This window comes from Chaetodon trifascialis, chromosome 20, assembly GCF_039877785.1.
Source record: "Chaetodon trifascialis isolate fChaTrf1 chromosome 20, fChaTrf1.hap1, whole genome shotgun sequence".
NCBI lineage: Eukaryota > Metazoa > Chordata > Actinopteri > Chaetodontiformes > Chaetodontidae > Chaetodon > Chaetodon trifascialis.
In genome coordinates, this window is record NC_092075.1 from 14435844 (window position 1) to 14456205 (window position 20362).

A 20362-nucleotide genomic window follows, 5' to 3' on the forward strand; every position below is an offset into this window, starting at 1 on the left:
ACAGTTGTGCACTGACAGGACAGTTAAGAGGTGGGATTGTATAGCTGAGCGCAGCGCCGTGTAAGGAAAGAATCGATTCACCCAGAGACCTTTCAGTGCTGGAAATATGCTTTCTGTTGCCTTCCTTCTTTTTACAACTATTAGTACACAGTGCAGAAATGTTCTTTACCATATGGCCAGGACCACCAAAGCAGTCAAATAAATGATTTAAGAGAAAGAAAGAAAGAGTGCTGCACTCTGAAAAAAGGTTGTTGAGGCTCTTCAGGTCAGTCTAAGTAAGCGGTGATTTATTTTCCCATATGAATAAAGCAAATTAATCATATTGAGACCCAGGCTGGATTTGAACCAAGGACATTATAGTTACCTGCACCAGAGCAACCAAAACAAGCCCAAATCACTTTATTTAGATCTGAAGAACCTCTCTAACCTCTTTGTAAATGTGCGGATGTCTTCTTCAATCACATATCTGGCCCACACAGCTTTATTGATCTCACTCTAACAAAAGGTGTTTCTATGTGGTGTACAATGGCAAAGCGTAGTCACTAACTCTCCACGAATCAATTCAACAGATGCCCACTGAGCATCAGCATCCTCTGTATTCTGTGTACCATCCAAGACACTTGAAATGAAGCAAGATTTTGTCAGAGCATCCATTATCATTCAACAGAATGAGGATGATTAATGCGTCTGAGAGCTTTTCTGAAAGCCAGCCAAGTAAATGCCCTACAGCATAATATATATGATGTTATAATGACACCCAGGCCACATTATTTGTAGCACCCTTGTAAACGAGGGCCTGGTTGGTGACTACAGCAAGAGCTGGCAGTGTTTTCAGTCTCTTTGAATAGTGAAGAGTATAATGGATCTCTGGCAGCCTTCTGCAGCGACAAAGCAAATTTAATGGACATAAAAGATGAACATGTATTGCACTTTCTCTAAAAGCTCATTTGAGCACAGCTGTCATAGTTGTAATTTAGTAATACAATAGTGCTTGTTAATGCTCATTATTCAAAACTTTGTGCCCAGGCTGTTAGTGGTAACCCATGATTGTTTTCATAGGTGGAAATTACGTGTTCCTTCGCTGCCAGAGTGTACTCATTAAGCTGCCGTTAGCTTCCTGTGCTCTATAGGAAAAGTTGGCTGTAAGTATCCTACTGGCTGCCAGGAGGTGTTCCACGGCTTCTTATTGGCTGCTGAGTTAGGAAGTACTAGAATAGGAGGAAATGACCTCAGCAGTGTAACAGCTGGAGTTAATGGACAAACTGACAGAGTGAGAGAGAAAGAGATGAGGAGAGAGAGTCGCATTATTACTAACTATGGCGTCAAAAACCTCAGCGTCCCATGGAAACTGAGTTTTGTGACAATTCAACAATTCAATGGCCTTGTAAGATTCAAAACAAAAGGGAAAAAAATGTTCAGATAACAACAGCAAACTGAAATTAAAGTCTAAGAGAACTTCTAATTATCTCTATTTTGCTTGTTAGGACTATCAATGTGGAAGAATGAAGAGGCACATAAAGAAACCAAGGCAACGAGTACCCTCCTCTCCACCCTGGCCAGAGAGAGTCTGTACAAGGAAGGGGAAGGGGAAGGGTTGTTTGAGCTCAGAGGGTGGGTATGTGGTTCTTTATGTGTGTCTGACAGCAGGAGAGAATCTGCCATGCAGGGAAGTGAATGAATAGAGAAATTTAAGAAAGAACTGAGACCATGTCTGTGTCTTTGAATGTTTCATAAACTGGCTTATTAAAGGCGATAATCTGGTTGATTGTCCTTAGAGCCAGACACACTTGGTTTGACAGCATGGCAATGTGACTGATTGTCCGTAAAGTCTTATTGACCAGTGAGAGTGATTTTATGTAACCTGGTTTAAGCTGTTTGTCAACAAACATCAAATTTCTCCATGTCCGGTTTTATCTTTAATTCAGTCGTGCTTAATTTAAATTCATGAAATATGCTGTGTTGTCTGAGGAGAAAGGAGGCGGGAAGGCAGAGGCTCCGTGTTGACAGAGAGGGTAACGAAAGAGCAGAGATGTAGAGGTAATAATGTAACTGAGTAAAAAGTCAAAGGTCAGACAATAACGTGTGTGCGTGCATGTGTGTGCCAGCCGATCAGAGTCCAGAGGAGGAGGAGGAAGGCAGGGCTTCTGTTAGTAACCATCCAGAGACAGAGGAGAAGAGAGGGGTGATGTGGGTAATAATAAAGGTGTGGAAGAGGGAGAAGATTCAGTCACATGAGGATGCAGCACTCGCAGCGTTTCCTCTTGTCTGTACCTGTGGCAGGGGTGAGGCCGGGTGGGGGGGCCGTGGTGGCTTCAGGATTCGCAGGGGGCGAGGAGGCGCTGTCAGGCTCACGGCCGTCAGATGACAGTTCCGTGCTGACGGCCTCAGATGTGGCTGGCCGCCCTGACACGAGATCGGCCGCTGTGCCGTCGATGATGGATAGGTCAGTGACCGTCTTCTCCCTCAGCGATTTCTCGTCATCTTCGTCGATCAGGACCACCTCGGCCTTCACGGCGCCATCAAAGCCTAGCAGCCGCCTGCTCTCGCTCATGTCCTCAACGTCCTGGTAGCCAAGGAACACCATGGTGACCGGGTGCTCCGCGCTGGCTTGGGGCAGTGAGGTGAGCTCAGCGCCCGGGTGGGACGAGGAGCCGGGCTGGGTTGTAACGGGAGCAGAGGGGGGCATCATGCCAAGCCGGGTCTCCCTCTGGAGGGTGACCTGCGCTGGTGGGCTTGAAGGGATGGATGGTGGGGCGCAGGAGGGCGGAGACAGATCATCGACATCTGCTGGGGAAATGTAGGCCTGCGCGGCAGCTGGGGTCACCGTCACATGACCCCTGTTACCATCTCCTCCTTGTACAACAGGTCTGGCAGCTCGCTGGACCAGCTGGTCAACTTGTGCAGAGCTCCAGCCGTTCTCTACAGTGGTGGTGGACACGCCCCCGGAGGAAGTGACCTCATAGACCACCTTTCGGCCATCGTCGTAGACTTTGATGCCGCGCGACGCCGCATCCAGCGGGCTCACGCGGTTGGCTGACAGGATGCGCTGCTCGCCGGTCTGCGGGTCGTGCTGAACGTTGATCTCCATGGCAAACATTGCTGTTAGGAGGGGAGGGAGGGAGGGAGGAAGGGGAGCACAGACAGGGAGGAGGGAGGGGTATGATGCAGAAGGGAGTGGGGTTTGAAGGACCAGTGAAGGGGTGGGGAGGGACCAGTGGAGGAGGTGGGGGGTGTTGGGAGGAAAAGGTGGAGGGAGTATAGCGTGAAGATGGGGACACAGTGTTCTCTGATAAAAACTGGTATTTGCAAAATGAGTTTCTAACTCAAACTACTAAACATGCAATTAGTAAAAGACAAAACATTACCTGAACTTAATCCACATATGCAGATGCAGCCCACATATGTAAGTGAGTAATCTAGAAAAAAGACCTAACTTCCCCTCACTGTGCTTACTCTAATCAGCTATACTGTAGAAGGTATTTCATATGTGTTTCGTTTATATGTGAGTATTTCATTGCTACTCCTCTCTCAGTCAGTCTTGACAAAGGGCACTTCATATAGTGATTAGAAACACATTTACTTCTGCAGTAAAGTATGTTTTCAGTTAATTTGGCAGAGTAAATATTAAGTAAAAGAATGAAAGAAGAATTATCATACCTGAGCTTTGGTATTCTTACACTTGTCTTTTGATGTAAAAGCTTTCTTTTACAAGCACAACTGTCTAACTTTATCACACTGCTCCAAAAGCTGAGCTTTTATTTTGTAGCGCTATTCCCCGCTGCAAAGTCAGCAGCACTAAACACAATGAAACGAACATGTGAGATAATGATCTTAACTTGACTAGCTTAAAATTTTTCTTCTCGACGCTTTTACAAAAACTAATACAAATGTCGAGAGTTAAACTATTACTTATCCTAAACCCACTAGTACCACAACTAAAGCTACTACACCTAGTACTGCAATAAAGCATCACAGAAAACTAATGCTAATGCTGAACTAAGTCTTACACTATACACACACACAAACACACACAGCAGTAATACTATCATGGAGACTAACAGTAAAATAATGCTAATACTTTTTCTAGTATTGATATGATTTCAATACTACTTTGAATTGTAGTCTTATGAAAGTTATTGCTGGCATGAACTTGGAGACAGACAGACATTCTCCAAATTCAACTCAAATATTGTTCCAGTGCCTGATGTCCATGTGCTTTCAGTATATGTGGTTGTGTGTTTTCAGAGTTTATGAGTTTCTCAGCACACATGGATATGAAACTGTTGAAGTCCATATGAGATTTGACTGAATTTGTGCGAACGTGTGCGTATCTGTGCCTGTCCACCATCCATGTGCGCGTGAGTTTGTACTGGTAATCCAACTTGGCTGTGACCCAAAACCTTCCTGTCCTCCCTCCCGCCCTCCCTCCCTCTATCTTCTCTCCCCTCCCTCACCCTCCTCTCCTCCCTCTGTCTTACCAGGTCTTGGTATGGGGTGCTCTCCAGAGGCAGGTGGGCCGGTCCGAGGCTGCGAGGCCAGGACGAGGTGGTCAGGATTGGGGTCCGAGCAGTCCGAGAGAGGGGCGGACATGCAGCCGGTGGCATCTAGTGAGCAGGAGCACAGGAGGGGAAATGACACATGGTCAGGGGGACGTTAGAGGCCGTGAGGGAAAGCCACAAATACACACGTACACACTCATACGGCAGGCACACAATGAACTACACACACATGCACGCTGGGTACGTGCACATACACATACCTCAGTGATGTGTAACCACACCCTGACACAAAAACACACACATATGCAGCCCAGCCCCTTGACAGAGAAAATGACCACACCCCTGAGTGACCCTACCCGCCCCTATTGCACAAACACAAACACACACACATTCACACACATTCACACACACACATCATCTATCTCTCCCCGTCTCTCTGTTTCTGTGTCCACGGCAACTCTAGCACCCATGAGGTTCAGTGCTTATGCAGCAGAAGCGTGCGCGCGTGTGTTTGTGTGTGTGTGTTTGTGTATTTGTTACTGCTTTATTTTTGTGTCTGTGTGTGTGTGTGTGATGGCAGGAACAAAGCTTTAGGGGCTTACAGGGCTTGATGGTGAATAGAGGGGGATAAAGCCAGCGACTGCAGGCTGCAGAGTCATGGCCTTGTGTGTGTGTGAGCTTCAATAGTCTCGCTGAGCCGGGTTCTGTGTGTGTGAGTGTGTGTGTTTCAGTGCATGTGTGTTTGTGTGCATATATATATATGTCTATGTGTGCGTCCGTGCAGATTCAAGAGCCTGCTCTGGCCTGCATCTCTCCTACCTCAGCGAGACTATTATCCACACATGGACGCGTGCATGTGCACACACACACACACACACACACACACACACACACACACACACACACACACACACACACACACACACACACATAGAAATAGAAAGAGAGGGACCCCACCGCTAGGAAAAGACAATAACTCAGAGGAGGACACCATCCCAATGAGGGCTGCGCATTTTTGGTGTGTGCATGTGCATGTTTGTGTGTGTGTGTATGGGTGTGTGTGTCATTGCTCGTACCTCCGTCCTGGGTCATCAGACTCTGAAAGAGAGACAGAGGAAAATCCATATGAGTCATAGCAGAGTGATATTTTCTACCACTGTTACTAATTTTCATATTGTATTATTACATTATTATCTATTATTACCTTCTGCAGGTCTTCTATCGACCGCTCCGTCTCTTTCAGGCGTTCCCGTAGAACCTGCTCTTTAGCTGATATCTGAGACTCTTCACTCTCAAGTGCACCGATCTCAGACTCCAGCCTGCAAAATACAGGAAAACATTTTCTGTCATAACATTGGAAAAGCTGAAGAATCTACAAGTTCATTGCCCTGAACAGAAAAAGTGCTCTGGGGAAACAGCTTGAATGTTAGTATTAGGATTTTGTGAGAGGGCAGGATTAGATCTCTATTGCTTCCCTCTATGCTTTTAGGTAAAAATACAAGTGCATTTAAATGGTTGTGAAACAAAGCATGCTCTCCAGACATGTTTCTTCTTCAGGATGTGGCTTGCAGAGAGAGAGAGAGAGAGATTTCATTCACATTCACACTGCACTGTACAGTATAACATCTGGTTTAAATGTGCCCCACACCACCTGGTTTAGGCCGTTTCAATCTGTTGTCAGCGCCTCTTGGGTGCATTTACACCAGCCTTTTGAAGTCTATAATTCTGATTTGGATGCAATCCAGATGGTCCAAACATATGAAATGACCAGACAGAGGAGAGGGATCAGTGAAAAATGTACAGCCATCTGGCCCAGAGCTTTGCCTGATGGACAAATCTTTACGTTCTCCAGCAGCTTGTTATGGTCTAACAGTCAATTGGGCACCATAGTTTAGCAGCGTTTGATGCAAATTATCAGTGCTTTAAGGTTTGAAAAGTAGCTGCTGAAGTAGCCTCACTGTATATTAAAAAGTATAAAGGCTAATATGGTTTTCTGATCAGTTGCTACCATAATTCAGGTCTGGCTAAGTTTAGGCTACCAAAAAAGGGATTGGTAAGAGTTATGAAAAGATCACACAATGAAAGTAACTATTTGTCAGTAGGGGACAGATTGAGAACCATTATCTCCACTGTCAAAGTCATGCACTTTGTACTCTTCCACCCAAATCTCTTTCCAAAGATTTTGTAATGGTTGCATCTCGCTACCAACATCCAAATGTTCATGCATCCTGCAATTTTAATTTTACTAGTGAGGACAGTCTTGAGGTATCAGCACCATTGGAAAAACTGCACCTTATAGAGGCCAATGTATACACAAACACACACACATACAAACACACACACACACTCACATGGACAGAGATGGATGTAGCAACAATACTAGGAAGCGGTCAGGGAGGAGGACCAGGGTTGCTTCCTCACTGACCGCCAGCACTCACAACACTTCAGAATACACTCCCCTGGGACACAAGGAATTTGTGCGTCAGTGTGTGCAAGCATGTGCGTGTAAAAGAGATATTAAGGTTCATAAAATTCCCGTGAACAGCTGGACTTCCCACAGTATTCCAGAATCAATAGGCCTCACTCGTCACATCAGCATCAGTGACCATGAACTAACACTAGTGCTCGCTGTCCTGACTGTTCTGTTTACAATGAACCGCCACCGAGTTCAACTGTGAAGTGTGTTGACTTCTCACAATATCAACATTTAACCGGGAGGATGGCTTTTGGATTTGCTGGCACTAACAAAATCAAGGATTGTGTCTTTAATGATTGCCAAAAAGTGTAGTGCCTTGTCTCTGATAATTGAGGCTGAACTAAACAAATCCCCACAGTCTGCACTCATTCAAGTTCACCTCCAGCCCAGTGATATTTGCATGTTATACTGCTACTTGAAGACTGTGCTGTGGCACCACAAATAATTGTTTTCTAAGCTTTGATCGCTGTGTGGACCTCTTCTTTTATTAGACACCCACACAAACCTTAGCCAAATGGCATATTACATGTACATAGCATGTGTAACCTTTATTGAGTAAGGCAGTCTAATTGAGCAGTCTGTGCACATTGCAGAGGCTGTGGTGTGTTGGGTTGGAGCCGCAGTAGAGCTGTTCTGCAGTAAAAAGTAAAGCTTTTATTGGCTACATCTGTCATGCAAATCTGTTGTTTGTCTCTGCTGAACTTAATCACACACTACTTTGGATGGGATTTGAAAACCGAACAAAGCACAAGAGCTTCTTATCATGAAATTGGCCTCTTCTGGCTGTGACCTTGCCTTTGTCTGGATCAAAATAATTGCAGTTCGGGGTCGTTCAGTGTTACTTGAATTCAGATGTTTCAGGGGTCTGGATATTCAAAAACAGCAGTGTATTGTCTCTCATTGTGGCAAGAACGTAACAAATATAGCAACGTGCATGAAAGCTATTTCAACACCACTGTCAATTCGAAGGAGAGCCCGTCAGAGTGTATTGTCCATTATAATGCAGCTTATCAGGCTCGTGCTGGACTGGACCTTGATAGGAACTTGGCTGCTTAATCATTTATTTTGTTTATGCACTTTCTTGCTTTAAAGCATTTTCTCCATATTTATGATTGGACCTGTCACTGCCTGCATTTTGTGGTCTAGGAGTCTTCACAGCAGTTAGACAGCAGTTATTTATAAAAAAGAGTAATGCTGGACTGTACATCCTAATTTAAGTCAGCCTTGCTGGTATGAGAAACAATCACCCAACCTTGGATTGAACTGCAAGGACTGCATCACAATGTGTAATGGAAGTAGGGCCTCTGAAATCATGACATTGGCTAATTAATCTACCAGTAAACAAACAAAACTCTGCAGACTTCGGCTGTGTGTTGTTGAACTGGAGACAGTGAAGGAGTTTAAATCAATATGCAAAACAATTATTAACACTAACAGATGCTAAAAGTTGTCGATCAACCAAAGAACAGCAGCAAGTCTCACCAAACTCTGCAGGCAGCCATTAATGGCATCCATGACTATCAGGCTAACAAGCACTGCCTGTCCCTGATATATTAAATTTTCATGTCCCCGCTTTGTTGAACTTTGATGCATAAATATGACCGATAGCAAGCTGCGTTTAAGTGCTGACCTTTGGTAGAACAGACAGCTGAAGAGTCCAAAGTGGAAGAAGCTACTGTAGCTCATTAGCTGTGTTGTATCGCCCACTTTTACTTCACCTCTGCGGATGTCAATAGTGAAATTACATCCTTTGAATAAACTGAATTTATTGTCTCATTAGCAAACCATGTTAGCTTCAATATGGAACTGAGCCACAAAGACCTACAGGTGCTGTGCTTTGGACCACAAACACACACACGTGTGTTGTGTGTTTGTCAGTAGCTGTGTCCATTGGGCTGGAGACTGAGAACTCCTTGGGTCTTGTTTTACCCTCATCTTTGTCTTTTCTCTCTGTAGCAGATGTCTGTACCCCGCTGCCTCTCATGTGGCTTCTCTTCCCTGCTCCTCCCTGTCTCATTTCCTATTTTCCCTTTCTGCTGGGAAATGGCTTTTACCTCTGCTTCCTATAAGCTGCATGAGGTCTTGGCCAAAATGGGCGAAAAGCGAGATTTGTCAAAGATGCTGGTTTCTCATCCTATGACATCACTAATACTTCAAGCACTGAATTATAAGCTCCGTCTTACAAAACAAATGTTAGAAATGTTCATGCATGGGGCACATCATCCTGACGGCATGTATTGTGCATTAATTCTTGAAATTGCTGATAACATGAGGATAAATTGTCCAAATCCCATCTAACATAATCTAAAACCTTCTCTGTGAGTAGGCCCTGTCAGCTCAAATGAAAAACCACTCTAATATCACAGTTATACTCCTGCAGGGACTCATACTGTGTCTGTGGCACCTAATGAGTTTATCCACTGTAAAAAATAGTTGGTGAGACAGTAAGTAAGAAGGGTAGGCAAGAGGTGGATATGGAGAACAGTGGTAAGGAAGGTAAGGACTGGGTGGTTATGTAGGGAGGAAGACAATTTTTTGAGCATCCACAGTTCACAAATTGTAGGAAGCTTACATCATAATACAATCTACTAAAACATTACAGCAAACTGCAAACTAAAAATGATCCCAGTAAAGTTTTAGGCAATTTAAGTTTAAGGCAATATTTCCTACGGTACCATTAGACTAGATTAGATCACTGTGTCTTTGAATGCATCAACCCTTGCAGGTTTTAAGCTTATGAGCAAAGAGAATCACGCTGGTCATACATGTATCTGGCGCCCTCTAGTGTTCAGATCACAAACATCACCAAAAGGGTGGGCGCAGACCGAGAAATAACATGGTGAAACTGGTTTGTTTCCTGACCTTTCATGTGCTAAAATCAGAGTATTTCCTACTTTCATCTCCCAAAGATATTCCTGCACAGCATTGTGTTATGAAGTAAAAAATGAAGCGGTGACGTTGTTCAGTTTCGAGGTTTGTTACAGTGGGTACTCCTCTGTTGGGGAAATAAAAACCTATTAACAATATAGTCTTCAAATCTGACACACTTAAAGACATTATTAGCCATCCTACCAGAGTTTACTTCAATGCCTCTTCTTGCTTTATTCTTCATATAGGCCGGGGTCTTTTTATAGCTTGCAGTGAAGTACACTGTTACATAATTAAATACTATACAGTATAAACGGCTGTGCATAGAAAATGTGCTACACAGAAGGCTAGACTAAAACCAGACATCTATTTCACATTGTATTTATGGCACAGAGGGTTATGTAGTTCATTCATGTCTGTGCGTGTGTGTATGTGTACTTGTTACATAGTTTTTAGCCAATAGATCGGGGGCATTTTTGGAAAGTAAAGGGTTAGGCATTTAGCTGTGATGTTAAGGATAAGTGGAACGTATCAAGGCTACAGTTGGGGGGTTAAGGTCTTCATTTTCTATGAGTGTACTCACAAGGACAAAAGTACAAGTGTGCATGAGTGAGACGGGGCCACAACCTTGCACTGTCCCTCCCTCCCCTTGGCGTCTCCCTCGTCCTCTCTCTATATTTCTGTGTCTGGCAGTGTTGCTATCTCTGTGGCAATCCTGAAAGAGCCCGGTGATGTCACTGTCCCGCCCTGTCAACTCACCGCAGGCCAGTTGCCAAGGATACGCCTGGGTGGGCAGCAACTGCTTTCCACATCATACAGGAGGAGGAAGAACAGACATCTGGTTTTATGTGTGGTGGATATATGTGTGTGTGTGTGTGTGTGTGCATGCGACACAGAGGCTGTCAGAGATACAGAGACAGACAAAAGAAATAACAGACTGAGGGTACGAGAGAGGAGGTCTGACCACATTGTGTATTTGTACATGATACTGTGTGTGTGCTGTGTGTGACTGGAGCAATGTTGCTTTCTAGGTACAGTTCTTCTGGACTTTTTCTTTCAAAGATGCAGAGCTGCTCGATGGGTGAAAAAAAAATCTGATTGGCTGAGGTAAGCCTCAGTGGGCGAAGCCACAGAGCTGTAGTTTTTCCAAGCAGCACATAAAGAGAAGTAGCCTGAGTATACATTTATATAGGGCTGTTCAATGCTGACTGCTCATTTAGCCTGCCACCCTTTGTCCTATTAAGATGTAACAAAAAAGATTGTAGCTCATAAGTTATCTCGCATTTATAAGCAGAATATAAACTCCTAATAAATAGTTTATAGCACACCATAATGTATTTATAAGCATATATAATGTTCAACAACACCCATAAGTCAAGGCAAAAAAACCAAAAATATAATTGTCAAACAAAGTTGCATTAATATGAAATATACCTTCAAAAATGTCATTATATCTGCTTGCAACTACATTATAATGTGCCATGAACCACTTTTTAAAGATTTATATGCAGCTCATAAATGTGGTGTGGTTCATGTTTCACCACTTATTCTATCAATGGCCTTTTACAGATGCGATTGCATTAATGGCTTCAAATGAAGGTAGAGCTCATCTGTGGATATTTGAACATTTGTGCTCCACAAAGCAAGACAGCTTCTTATCTGTTTTCCTTTGCAAGGCAGCTTTGTCACACTCTACAAAATATTTTACATATTATTATTATTTTATTACTACGCGCACAACCTGCATCACTGATCAAAGCTGTATTATGTGTCTGAACTCTGTCCCTCACCATCCACTAGTACACTCAGGCACTTCGACGCAGGTAGAGATTTATGTGCTGTCATGCAGGTAGTCTGCTTCTTCCTGTGTCTACCGTGAGAGTTGATCTGTCTTCGAGATCACAAACAGGATGTGAAGAACGATAGTCCTTTGTTCTGCTTTTCTCATGAATGATTTACTGTCCTTGGGCTAAAATTCACACACAAGATTAAAGCAACGTTATATATCTCCTTCTATCTCTGTCCCAAGTCTTCATCTGTGCCATTGTTTGCAGTTTAAAGGGTGCACAAAGGCAAATTACAGGTTGTGCTGTAGGCACCATGACAGGGCAAGCAGAATGGATACTAAATATACCACACACCGAAGTACTTCATTGGAATTAGTAGTAGAAGTTACATGAAAAATATCACTTGCAATTTACATCAGATCATATAAATGTCACATAAATGCTAAAGTCCACTATTCCACTTAGCAGTGAGGTAAATCTCAGCACTTACAGACTATAATGAAGAAGCACTTTATCATGTTTCACCTCTGTTATTATGTGCACTTATGCAACTAAGGTAGTACTTAAACTGTGAATCCATCATAATATCCGACACTACTGTGTTTTCTTTTAGTTCCTTTGAGTGAAGGGACTTGGGAAGGTGTTCATAACCGATCTGAATAATAATATCTCAATGTCTGATTGATTGAGGAGCTTTGACAGAGCGGTCTTTGACTCTGTCCTTGAGAAGCGGTGTTGTATTATACTAAAAGGCCTTAATTCACAACATTGAAAGCACAGTAGAGTGCGCTCTGGGGCTGAGGGACTGATGAAAGAAGCGCACGTCTTTTAAAAGATGAATGATTTTGAATTCATATTAGTGGTCAGAAGAGCTTGGAAGGATGAGGCTGTATGAAATTTCAGAGTTGAGGTCGCATACAAGTCTTGAAAATGTCTGGCTTTGACTGACCAACAGCCAATGACCACAAGATATTCAGTTTACAAGAACATGAAATAAATATAATACAATAAAAGCAGCAAATCTTAATATCTGTCAATCAATTAATCATTTTACACCGAGAATGCCACAATCATAATATGTTGTTGACAATAACAAACATGTATATAGCTTCAAATTAAAGCACCTGAAGGGTAAAATACAGTCCAGGCTCTGTTAGTAAAAAATCATTTGTATACCGGAGAAAAAGTTGTCCATCATTTACTCATTTGAACTACCTTTAAATGAGAGCAGCAGTTTAATAGGCTTCAATTACAAGAAGGAAAAAGGAGAGTGTGCAAGGATAAAAGCCAGATCACCAACACTCCAGTGTCCCTTAAGGACAAACAAATGGCCGTGACGGAGTACCCTTTCATTCCTCTGTGTACACAACCCATTTTGCTTGAAAAGATTTGTTTTGACATCAAGATAGACACCAAATGCTAAATGTTTTTGGTTTTTGAAGAGGTGAAGCATGAACTAACTGCATTATTACTCCAAGTTTTTAGTACACTGGGATTTGAGGGCTAAAAAGAAACAGGAGGCTGCGTTGGATCAGATTTTATCTCCAGAAAATATCCAGCATGAATCATGGTCGTGCCACGCTCTTAAGTCCAGCTAATCCTAACTGTGTCTTGGTCTGAACCATGTCACATTCCGGGACTACTTTTAGACTTTGAAGCAGATTTGTTTTCGGTGTCTGCAGTTTGTTTTCACTGTAGTTGCATTGGGCTCGAGCTGAAAAAGTTCTTGGAATGTTGATGAGCGCAGAAATGAGGGCAGGTATACTCTACAAACTACATCCCCAGACAACTGAACCGCATCTCTGGCGATTTAAAACGATGTGCTCTCATCCCACCACTGTGAGGCAAAAGACAAATATTCTTAGAACATTATGTAACACGATACAGGGCACTTCAATGGGCTTGTTGCAATAAGTATAGTTTTCTGCAGCCAGACTGCCTGCAGGACCTCATCCATCATCCAGACTCCATGTGTCTCTTCAGCACAGTTTAGAACAGAGGTTTTCTGGTCTGGTAATTGATTGATAGTTAGACAAGATTAGATGAAACATTATCGATCTCCCGTAGAAAAATAAGGTCGCCGCAGCAGCAGGACTCAGCAGTGAGGTTAAGACTAATACTCTTAGCACACGTAGTCGCTCAATCAGGGACAGAGAAAAGACATCTAGGCGGGAATATGCGACTATGTGCAACTAACAGATTTAAAGGAATAATTTGCTTTGCTTTTCTGCTCAGAGTTGGTTGAGAAGATAAATACTGCTCTCAAAAATATGATGCTACAGCCAACAGCTGGTTAGCTTAGCTAACCCAAAGTGTCAAACTATTCCTTTTACATAATTAGAAGACTGTACAGTGCATTAATTACTTCCATGCCTGGATTTAGACCTACAGCAGCTACAGTGCAGTATTGCCGATGTGCAGGCTCATCTTGCTGCAGTGGCCTACTTCTTATTAATGCTGCACAACATAACTGAACCCGCTCAAACACAAAATTGCATGGCTAAAAAGCTCCTACACTCCAAGACAAAACACAGATTTACCTAATGGCTCTCCTAACGCGTTGAGAAACTTGTCTTATAGCTGCGGCAGGAAACGCCGTACAGAAACCACACCGCTCCCCTGCAACGATGGCCACATCTGCACGGGGTCGTGTGTGCAACATGAAACAAGCAATAATCCAAAAGGAGCACGGTGTGGGTGCGGGTCGGGCCAGTGCCACATTGTGAAAGGGCCTTTTGCTGCGGTATCCCTCTCTCTGTTTACTTAGCCTGTCCGTGTAATGATAGGGATATATGTACAGCTACCACTGCTGCCGCCACACTCGCTCATTCTGTCTCTTTCTGCCTGTTTGTTCTCAAGGCCCTGCAAAGTAAGCGTCCTCTCCTGCACACAATGGCTGCTATTTCTTCACCGCCGTGTCACTTTGTGTGTTTCTCACGTCGGGTTTCAACAGGGAAAACTACTGTACAAACTGCCTCTATTTCCCCTCTGCCTTTTTCTTTTCCTCTGTCTGTGCTCAAAGGCCTTAGGTATGTGTAAGAAATAGCCTGTACAAAGATTACACTGTTCGCTCGTTTTTTCCTCCCCGTCACTTTATGTGATTTCTAGTTTAAGGTCAACAGCAAGCAGCACTTAGAACACCGCACAAAAACACTGCTGTGGTCCTTATGTCTTTGGGTTTTGTTTGTCAGAATGTGGTCATATTGATAATCTGATGAGACGCTTGTTCCTTCTTTTCTCCTTTTCCCTCATGCATTTTAAGCTCAGCAGCACTACAGTTGTAGCAGTTTCCTCCTCTTTCTTTCACTCTTGTTTATGGGTTCTCCAGTGCATGAAACGATACGAGCTGCCATAAAAGAGGTGCCGCTTCGTCTTTGTCGTTCACTGTCAGTAAAATGTCCAACAGTGCGCGCGTTATTAGCCGAGCAGCTAGTAAAGTGGGACTGACAAGATGTCGGAGCTTCTGTGCTTTGGTGTTACAAGACAGTGGAGTCCATTTGAGAAATGTTTATGAATGGAGGAAGGTGTAGTTCTTTATTGAAATCTACCTATTGCCATGATTAGAGTTTTAGTCTCTCTCTCATGCACGCACGCGCGCGGGCACACACACACACAGATAATGCTGTGTCCATAGTCATCCTGGCTATTCACCTCTGTCCCTATCAGTGGTGGAAAGACTCCGGTTGCCAGGGTTACAAGATATTCTGGGATGGTGTCCCACAGAGAGTAAATATAGATGCCACACCCTCTGCCTGAAATGCATGCACACACACAGGCACACACACACACACACACACACACACACACACACACACACACACACACACACACACACACACACACACACACACACACACACACACACACACACACACGCTAGCTGTCTATTACTGTCCTCTCCAGTCCAAAACATCTAAACAGAAATATTTCCCACCATCACAGCATGACTTAACACCCAAATTAATTCTTTCAAGTTTTTAAAATAATAAAATTCTGTAACTTAGTAAAAGAGTAAAACTGTTCCAGGGTTTCAGGTTTGAGATCTGTGTGACTGAAGGCGCTCCTCAGACTCCCACACATGTGCTCTGTGACTTTATTTTACCCACTGGAGAAGAATGTTTGCTGAAAGCCTCGAGAATTGAATCCCAGACAGCTGAGCTCCTCTTAAAGCCATTTCCAGCACACATCCGAGACCCTGGTTCACAATGGCAATTGTTTCTGCGGCATTGCTTCATACAAACATGCAAGAAAAATACCAGGTTATCCAACTCTGTGCTCAACTTGAAATTATTCTTTGAACTTTGGAAGTGACTGTTTTTTGAGAAGTGATAGAATTATTGATATTTTTGCAAATTAAAGATACTTTTGGCCAGATGTGATAGATTATAACAACAATAGAATAAAACAAGGGATGGTTGTATCCACCAAAGCATCACTGAATGCCAGATTTAGTGAAAAACAGCCTGGGAAAGCGAGGCATTCGGGATGTTTCTGAGCCATCGTGGCTGATTTTGGAACAAACTGTGGTCGGGTGAACTGAACCTTTAACTTATGGCACCGAGTCCTAAAATACAGAATGTATTCACCCTTGTGATACTGCTTTGGTTTTCTTCTCCCTGTCTGTTGGCATACTTAGGAACTAAATAAAGCTGGATTTGGCGACACTGTGAACGCTGGAAAAAAAAATGAAGCCAGACCAAAAACACATGCCAGCACATCGCAGTGAAGAATTATCTTTGTGGTTTTAATTGCTTTTGTAAGTAACTGCAATATCTGCTCTTTGAAACAGAGAGCAGACAACAAGTCTATTCAACAGCAGCTGAATGAAGTGATTCACATGACGCGGCTCCACAATCACAACTGTACTTTGCTCTACAATGCTCCCTCTTTGACCATTCACTGCTGTTCTGTTTATACCAGCGTGATTGACATCCTGGTGTTCGTGGCAACGTATGATGTTGATGTTATTTCAGCGCTGGTGATAACCTACAGTAGCTGCTGGCTAACAGACTCTCTTTCATGCTGAGATTTGATAGATGAGGAGGTGGAGCCTGACTCACTGATGCCAAATTGACCCAGAGCCTCTCCACTCTCCTCTGAGTGAGCTCTGATCTCCATTGAAGGAATACATGAACTATGAAATACATCATACACTGCGCGTCGGCTGATTCAGCGTTTCTCCCACTGCTTGTCTGCTTCCACTCCACTATTAAAGAATTAAAAACTGGATGTCCAAAAAAAATCCTGCAATTGAATGACTCAAAATCAGAGGCTATTATAGCCTCTCCTCTCATCTGTGTGCCTTATCTAATAAAGTTTGAAAAGAGGCCCGAAACGTAGGTGTTACTTTGGTGCTTTGATGCTCGGTGATTAGTAATGCAGTCCTGCTTTGCTCAGCTGAGAAAGCTAACCGAGTTCAGGTCATCCATGCTTTTCTCTTTTAGGCATGATTGCCGCAATGCACTTCATTCTGCAGGTGCAATATGCACATAATGTAGTTAGAAGTTGTAATAAATTCTGGTTTATGTGTGTGTCATATTTTCCTCCAGCCTTTGCTAACAGTTTCTGCTGAGTTAGGCTGTGTTCTTGCTATATGGACTTTCAAGGGCATTCTTGTCCATGCTATTGTAGCTCTGCTATTGTCGCAACGTTAGCAAAGTCAGCACATTTGCAGGGCTTGCTTAATATCTTCACTTTTTTCAGTCCATAAACACATAGAAATGTAGTTTGTGTCGGAACGTGAGATAGAGTTCAGTCTTGTGTCTGTGGAAAACTACGTTTGTTCTGTCTCAGAGAAGACGTGGTGCAGCCCAGCCCAGTTCTCACACCCTGCAAATGGAAAACAATCGCAGCCGAGCGTGCAGAGCATCACGGTGGCAAGAGCTGGCGGGCGCTTTATTTGTAGCGCTGGTGATCTCATGTCCCAAGTTCATCAGGGGGAATAAGTGACTATCTGACAGCAACGCTTGATGGGAATCAGGAAGCTCCTCCCAGAGGCACAAATGCAGGAAGTGCCCACAGAATCACATCACTGGCTCTTTTTTTCCCCTTTTTCCGACCTTCTCAGTACCTCAGTCTCTTCCTCTGACAATTACGCCCTGCTTTCACTTGCTTTTCTTCTATCTTTCTGTTTCTGCTCTGTGAGTTTCCCTGTTTCCTCTCTCCAGCTCTCATTTTCTGTAATATCTCCCTCATCCCCCCCCCCCCCCCCCATCTCTCTTTCTCCATTCCTTGTCAGCTCTTGTCACATCTGTTTTCGGAGAAGATACATATATTCAAAGCAGCTCTTGGTGTTTGTTTTCACTTCAGTACACAAGAAAACTGTAGATTTAGCTTGAAGGTTACAGAGCTGGCCTGCAGAATCCCATACCTCCAATACTTTCCCAGTTACAGTGTGCTTGTGTGTCTGTAAGTGTGTGCGTGTGTACTTTAACCACTGTTTTGAACCATACAAAGCCTCCCAAAATTAGAGCGCCACAGATATGACTGATGTAGTAATTAAAGAATACTATTGTTGCTGTCCTCAGGGTATCTACATTTGCACACTGCAGCTAAAAGTGTCCTAAAGTGTCTTCATCTGTAGCATCACATGTGAGACATAAGACTATCTGATCTGTTCCAATCAGTGGAAAAAGCTGCGTGAAGTCATCGTTTTTTAGAATTTCCTATTTGGACCATGCGGATAGGACGCAACAGTCCGTGCCAGAAGTGAGGACTAGATTTAAGACTGGAGGGAAGAAAAGCAGACATGCAGTAACAAAAACCAATGTGTCAACTTTTGTTATAGTTACTCTGTTAATCGCATCAGTTTCGTATGTCAGACCTGATCAGCAATGCCAAAATTAGCATGAAAAGGAAAGAAGGGCCGACAGAAAGTGTCTCTGTGGTGTCTTGTTAGTGTACCTATGAATCAGGTCCTCCAGCTTCTTCCCCTGTTCTTCATCCTGTTCCAGCTGTTTCCGCCGTGCCTCTCCTTCCTCTGCTCCCATTCCCTGGAGGAGCCATCGCTCGCGCATGGCTTTGGACTGTGGAGAGAACAGACACAGTCAGGTGCTTACAGAGGGGTTTTAGGTGATGTTACATATTCTGGAAGCCATATCAGAGGTCCTCCTCACCTCCACTGCGAACGTGAAGAGCTGATGGTGTTTTTAAAAGTCCAGCTTGCCCATCTCAACGGGACTGATCAGACATGATCAATTTCTGTTTCTGACGTTTTAAATATAAATACATATATTCAATAACCATCAGAACAGTTGACCAGACACTTTCTGCAAAGCTGCCTGGAGCCTCTAACGGGCATGGCTGCGTCAGATTTTGATTTTGCCTGATTTGGAGATTTTAGAAGTAGGCTACGTAGTTAAATGGTGTCTTCTTATTCTGTTTTAATCGTTTTTAATGCTGTGCTCAGTGCTTTATTTTGAAAATTTATCAGACTCTGTTGGCCGATTCTGCGTCTGACTTCCTGCCTGGCTCGATCTGCTCTGTGCAGATTGATGCAGCGTCCATCAAAAATAGACTGGGCATGTATTCTCCACAGAGCAGAGCTGCTTCTGGGACAATTCTGAAACACGCCAGCTGGAACTGCAAGTATTTTCTAGAATGGCCACGATCAGTCGCTGCTGTGCCTGGCGGAACGTTGGGGTCAGGGTGAGGTTGACTAAATGTTAAAGCCAACAAGGACATTAGACACAGGACTGAGACTAAAACTATAAAAAAAAAACTGACAAAATGAACACTGGCTTGTCAGATAGCAAACAGTTTTGCTTGGGTTAAAGGCACCTTGTGGGGATGACTCGTAAACAAAGTTCCGTTTAAATTCACAGTTTTTCACCAAAAGCACATCCTTAAACGCATTTCCTTCCTCGTAAAACATTTGCAAAACAGATCTGTTGAATGATTTGAAACATATGCATTACATGACTGCTCGCTGGCAGTCTTCGTCTTCCTGGCTGTTTCTTATGGCTTGCTTCATTTCTCTGGATCATTACCACCCCCAACTGTGACTCAGCTGATCTGCATGAAACTGGCAAGTAACTCACATGCTTGGGAGCGCTTACACAACATACAAACTATATGTGGACCCCCCTCATTAAAACGGAGTAGCAGTGATAGTAATGGTCATATATAGATCTACAGAAACACCATAACACTCTGCAAATAGCTCTTCTTCTCTAACCTGGTTGTGATATTCTTAGACATCATCAACGGCCAGTGGACCTCCATTAGGGAGACTAATTTGTGAGATATTTGTGAGATGACTGCCAAGCACAGCTACAACAAATAAATAAACACGTAGGCCCACACATGCAAACAGTTTTTAGATAACAGAGAGAAACTCGAAACTCAGCTGTTACTCACAGGAGGACACGAATCCCATCAGGCCAAGAGAACTGCAGCGATTAGCACCCGTGATATATTGTAAATTATCTTGTTATGTACACATTCATGGAAGTATTTTGTTGGTTTTGCTCAATCTCTAGTTGTTCCAGTCTGTTTTTCTTCATTCCTGAACGTTTTCAGTGAACAAATTCCTTTTCCTTAATTTGCTTTGTGCTTTCATTTGGGCCACTTGTGCTTTCCTTTAGATTTATTGAACTAGACCACTGAATAAAAAAATGTTTGTCTGTGAGCATTGTGCTCTTTGATCATTTTACTGCTGTGCGATGAGACAGATGGCAGATTTTGTACAAACATCCTCAGAGGTGTAACCTGCTCTGGAAAGGGGATAAATA

At 43.3% G+C, this 20362-nt stretch overlaps 1 protein-coding gene across 4 annotated transcripts in view; it reads right to left on the reverse strand.

The window, feature by feature from the left end:
* palm2akap2 (PALM2 and AKAP2 fusion) overlaps positions 1-20362 on the reverse strand; it is a 79208-nt gene that overhangs the window by 33978 nt on the left and 24868 nt on the right. For all 4 annotated transcript variants that reach the window (XM_070988322.1, XM_070988320.1, XM_070988319.1 and 1 more), the window contains 5 exons: positions 18534-18655; positions 5704-5818; positions 5576-5597; positions 4479-4604; positions 2272-3099 (listed from right to left, as the gene is read on the reverse strand). In XM_070988322.1, the coding sequence (XP_070844423.1) occupies positions 2272-3099; positions 4479-4604; positions 5576-5597; positions 5704-5818; positions 18534-18655 (1213 nt within the window). The remainder of the gene's footprint in view (positions 1-2271; positions 3100-4478; positions 4605-5575; positions 5598-5703; positions 5819-18533; positions 18656-20362) is intronic.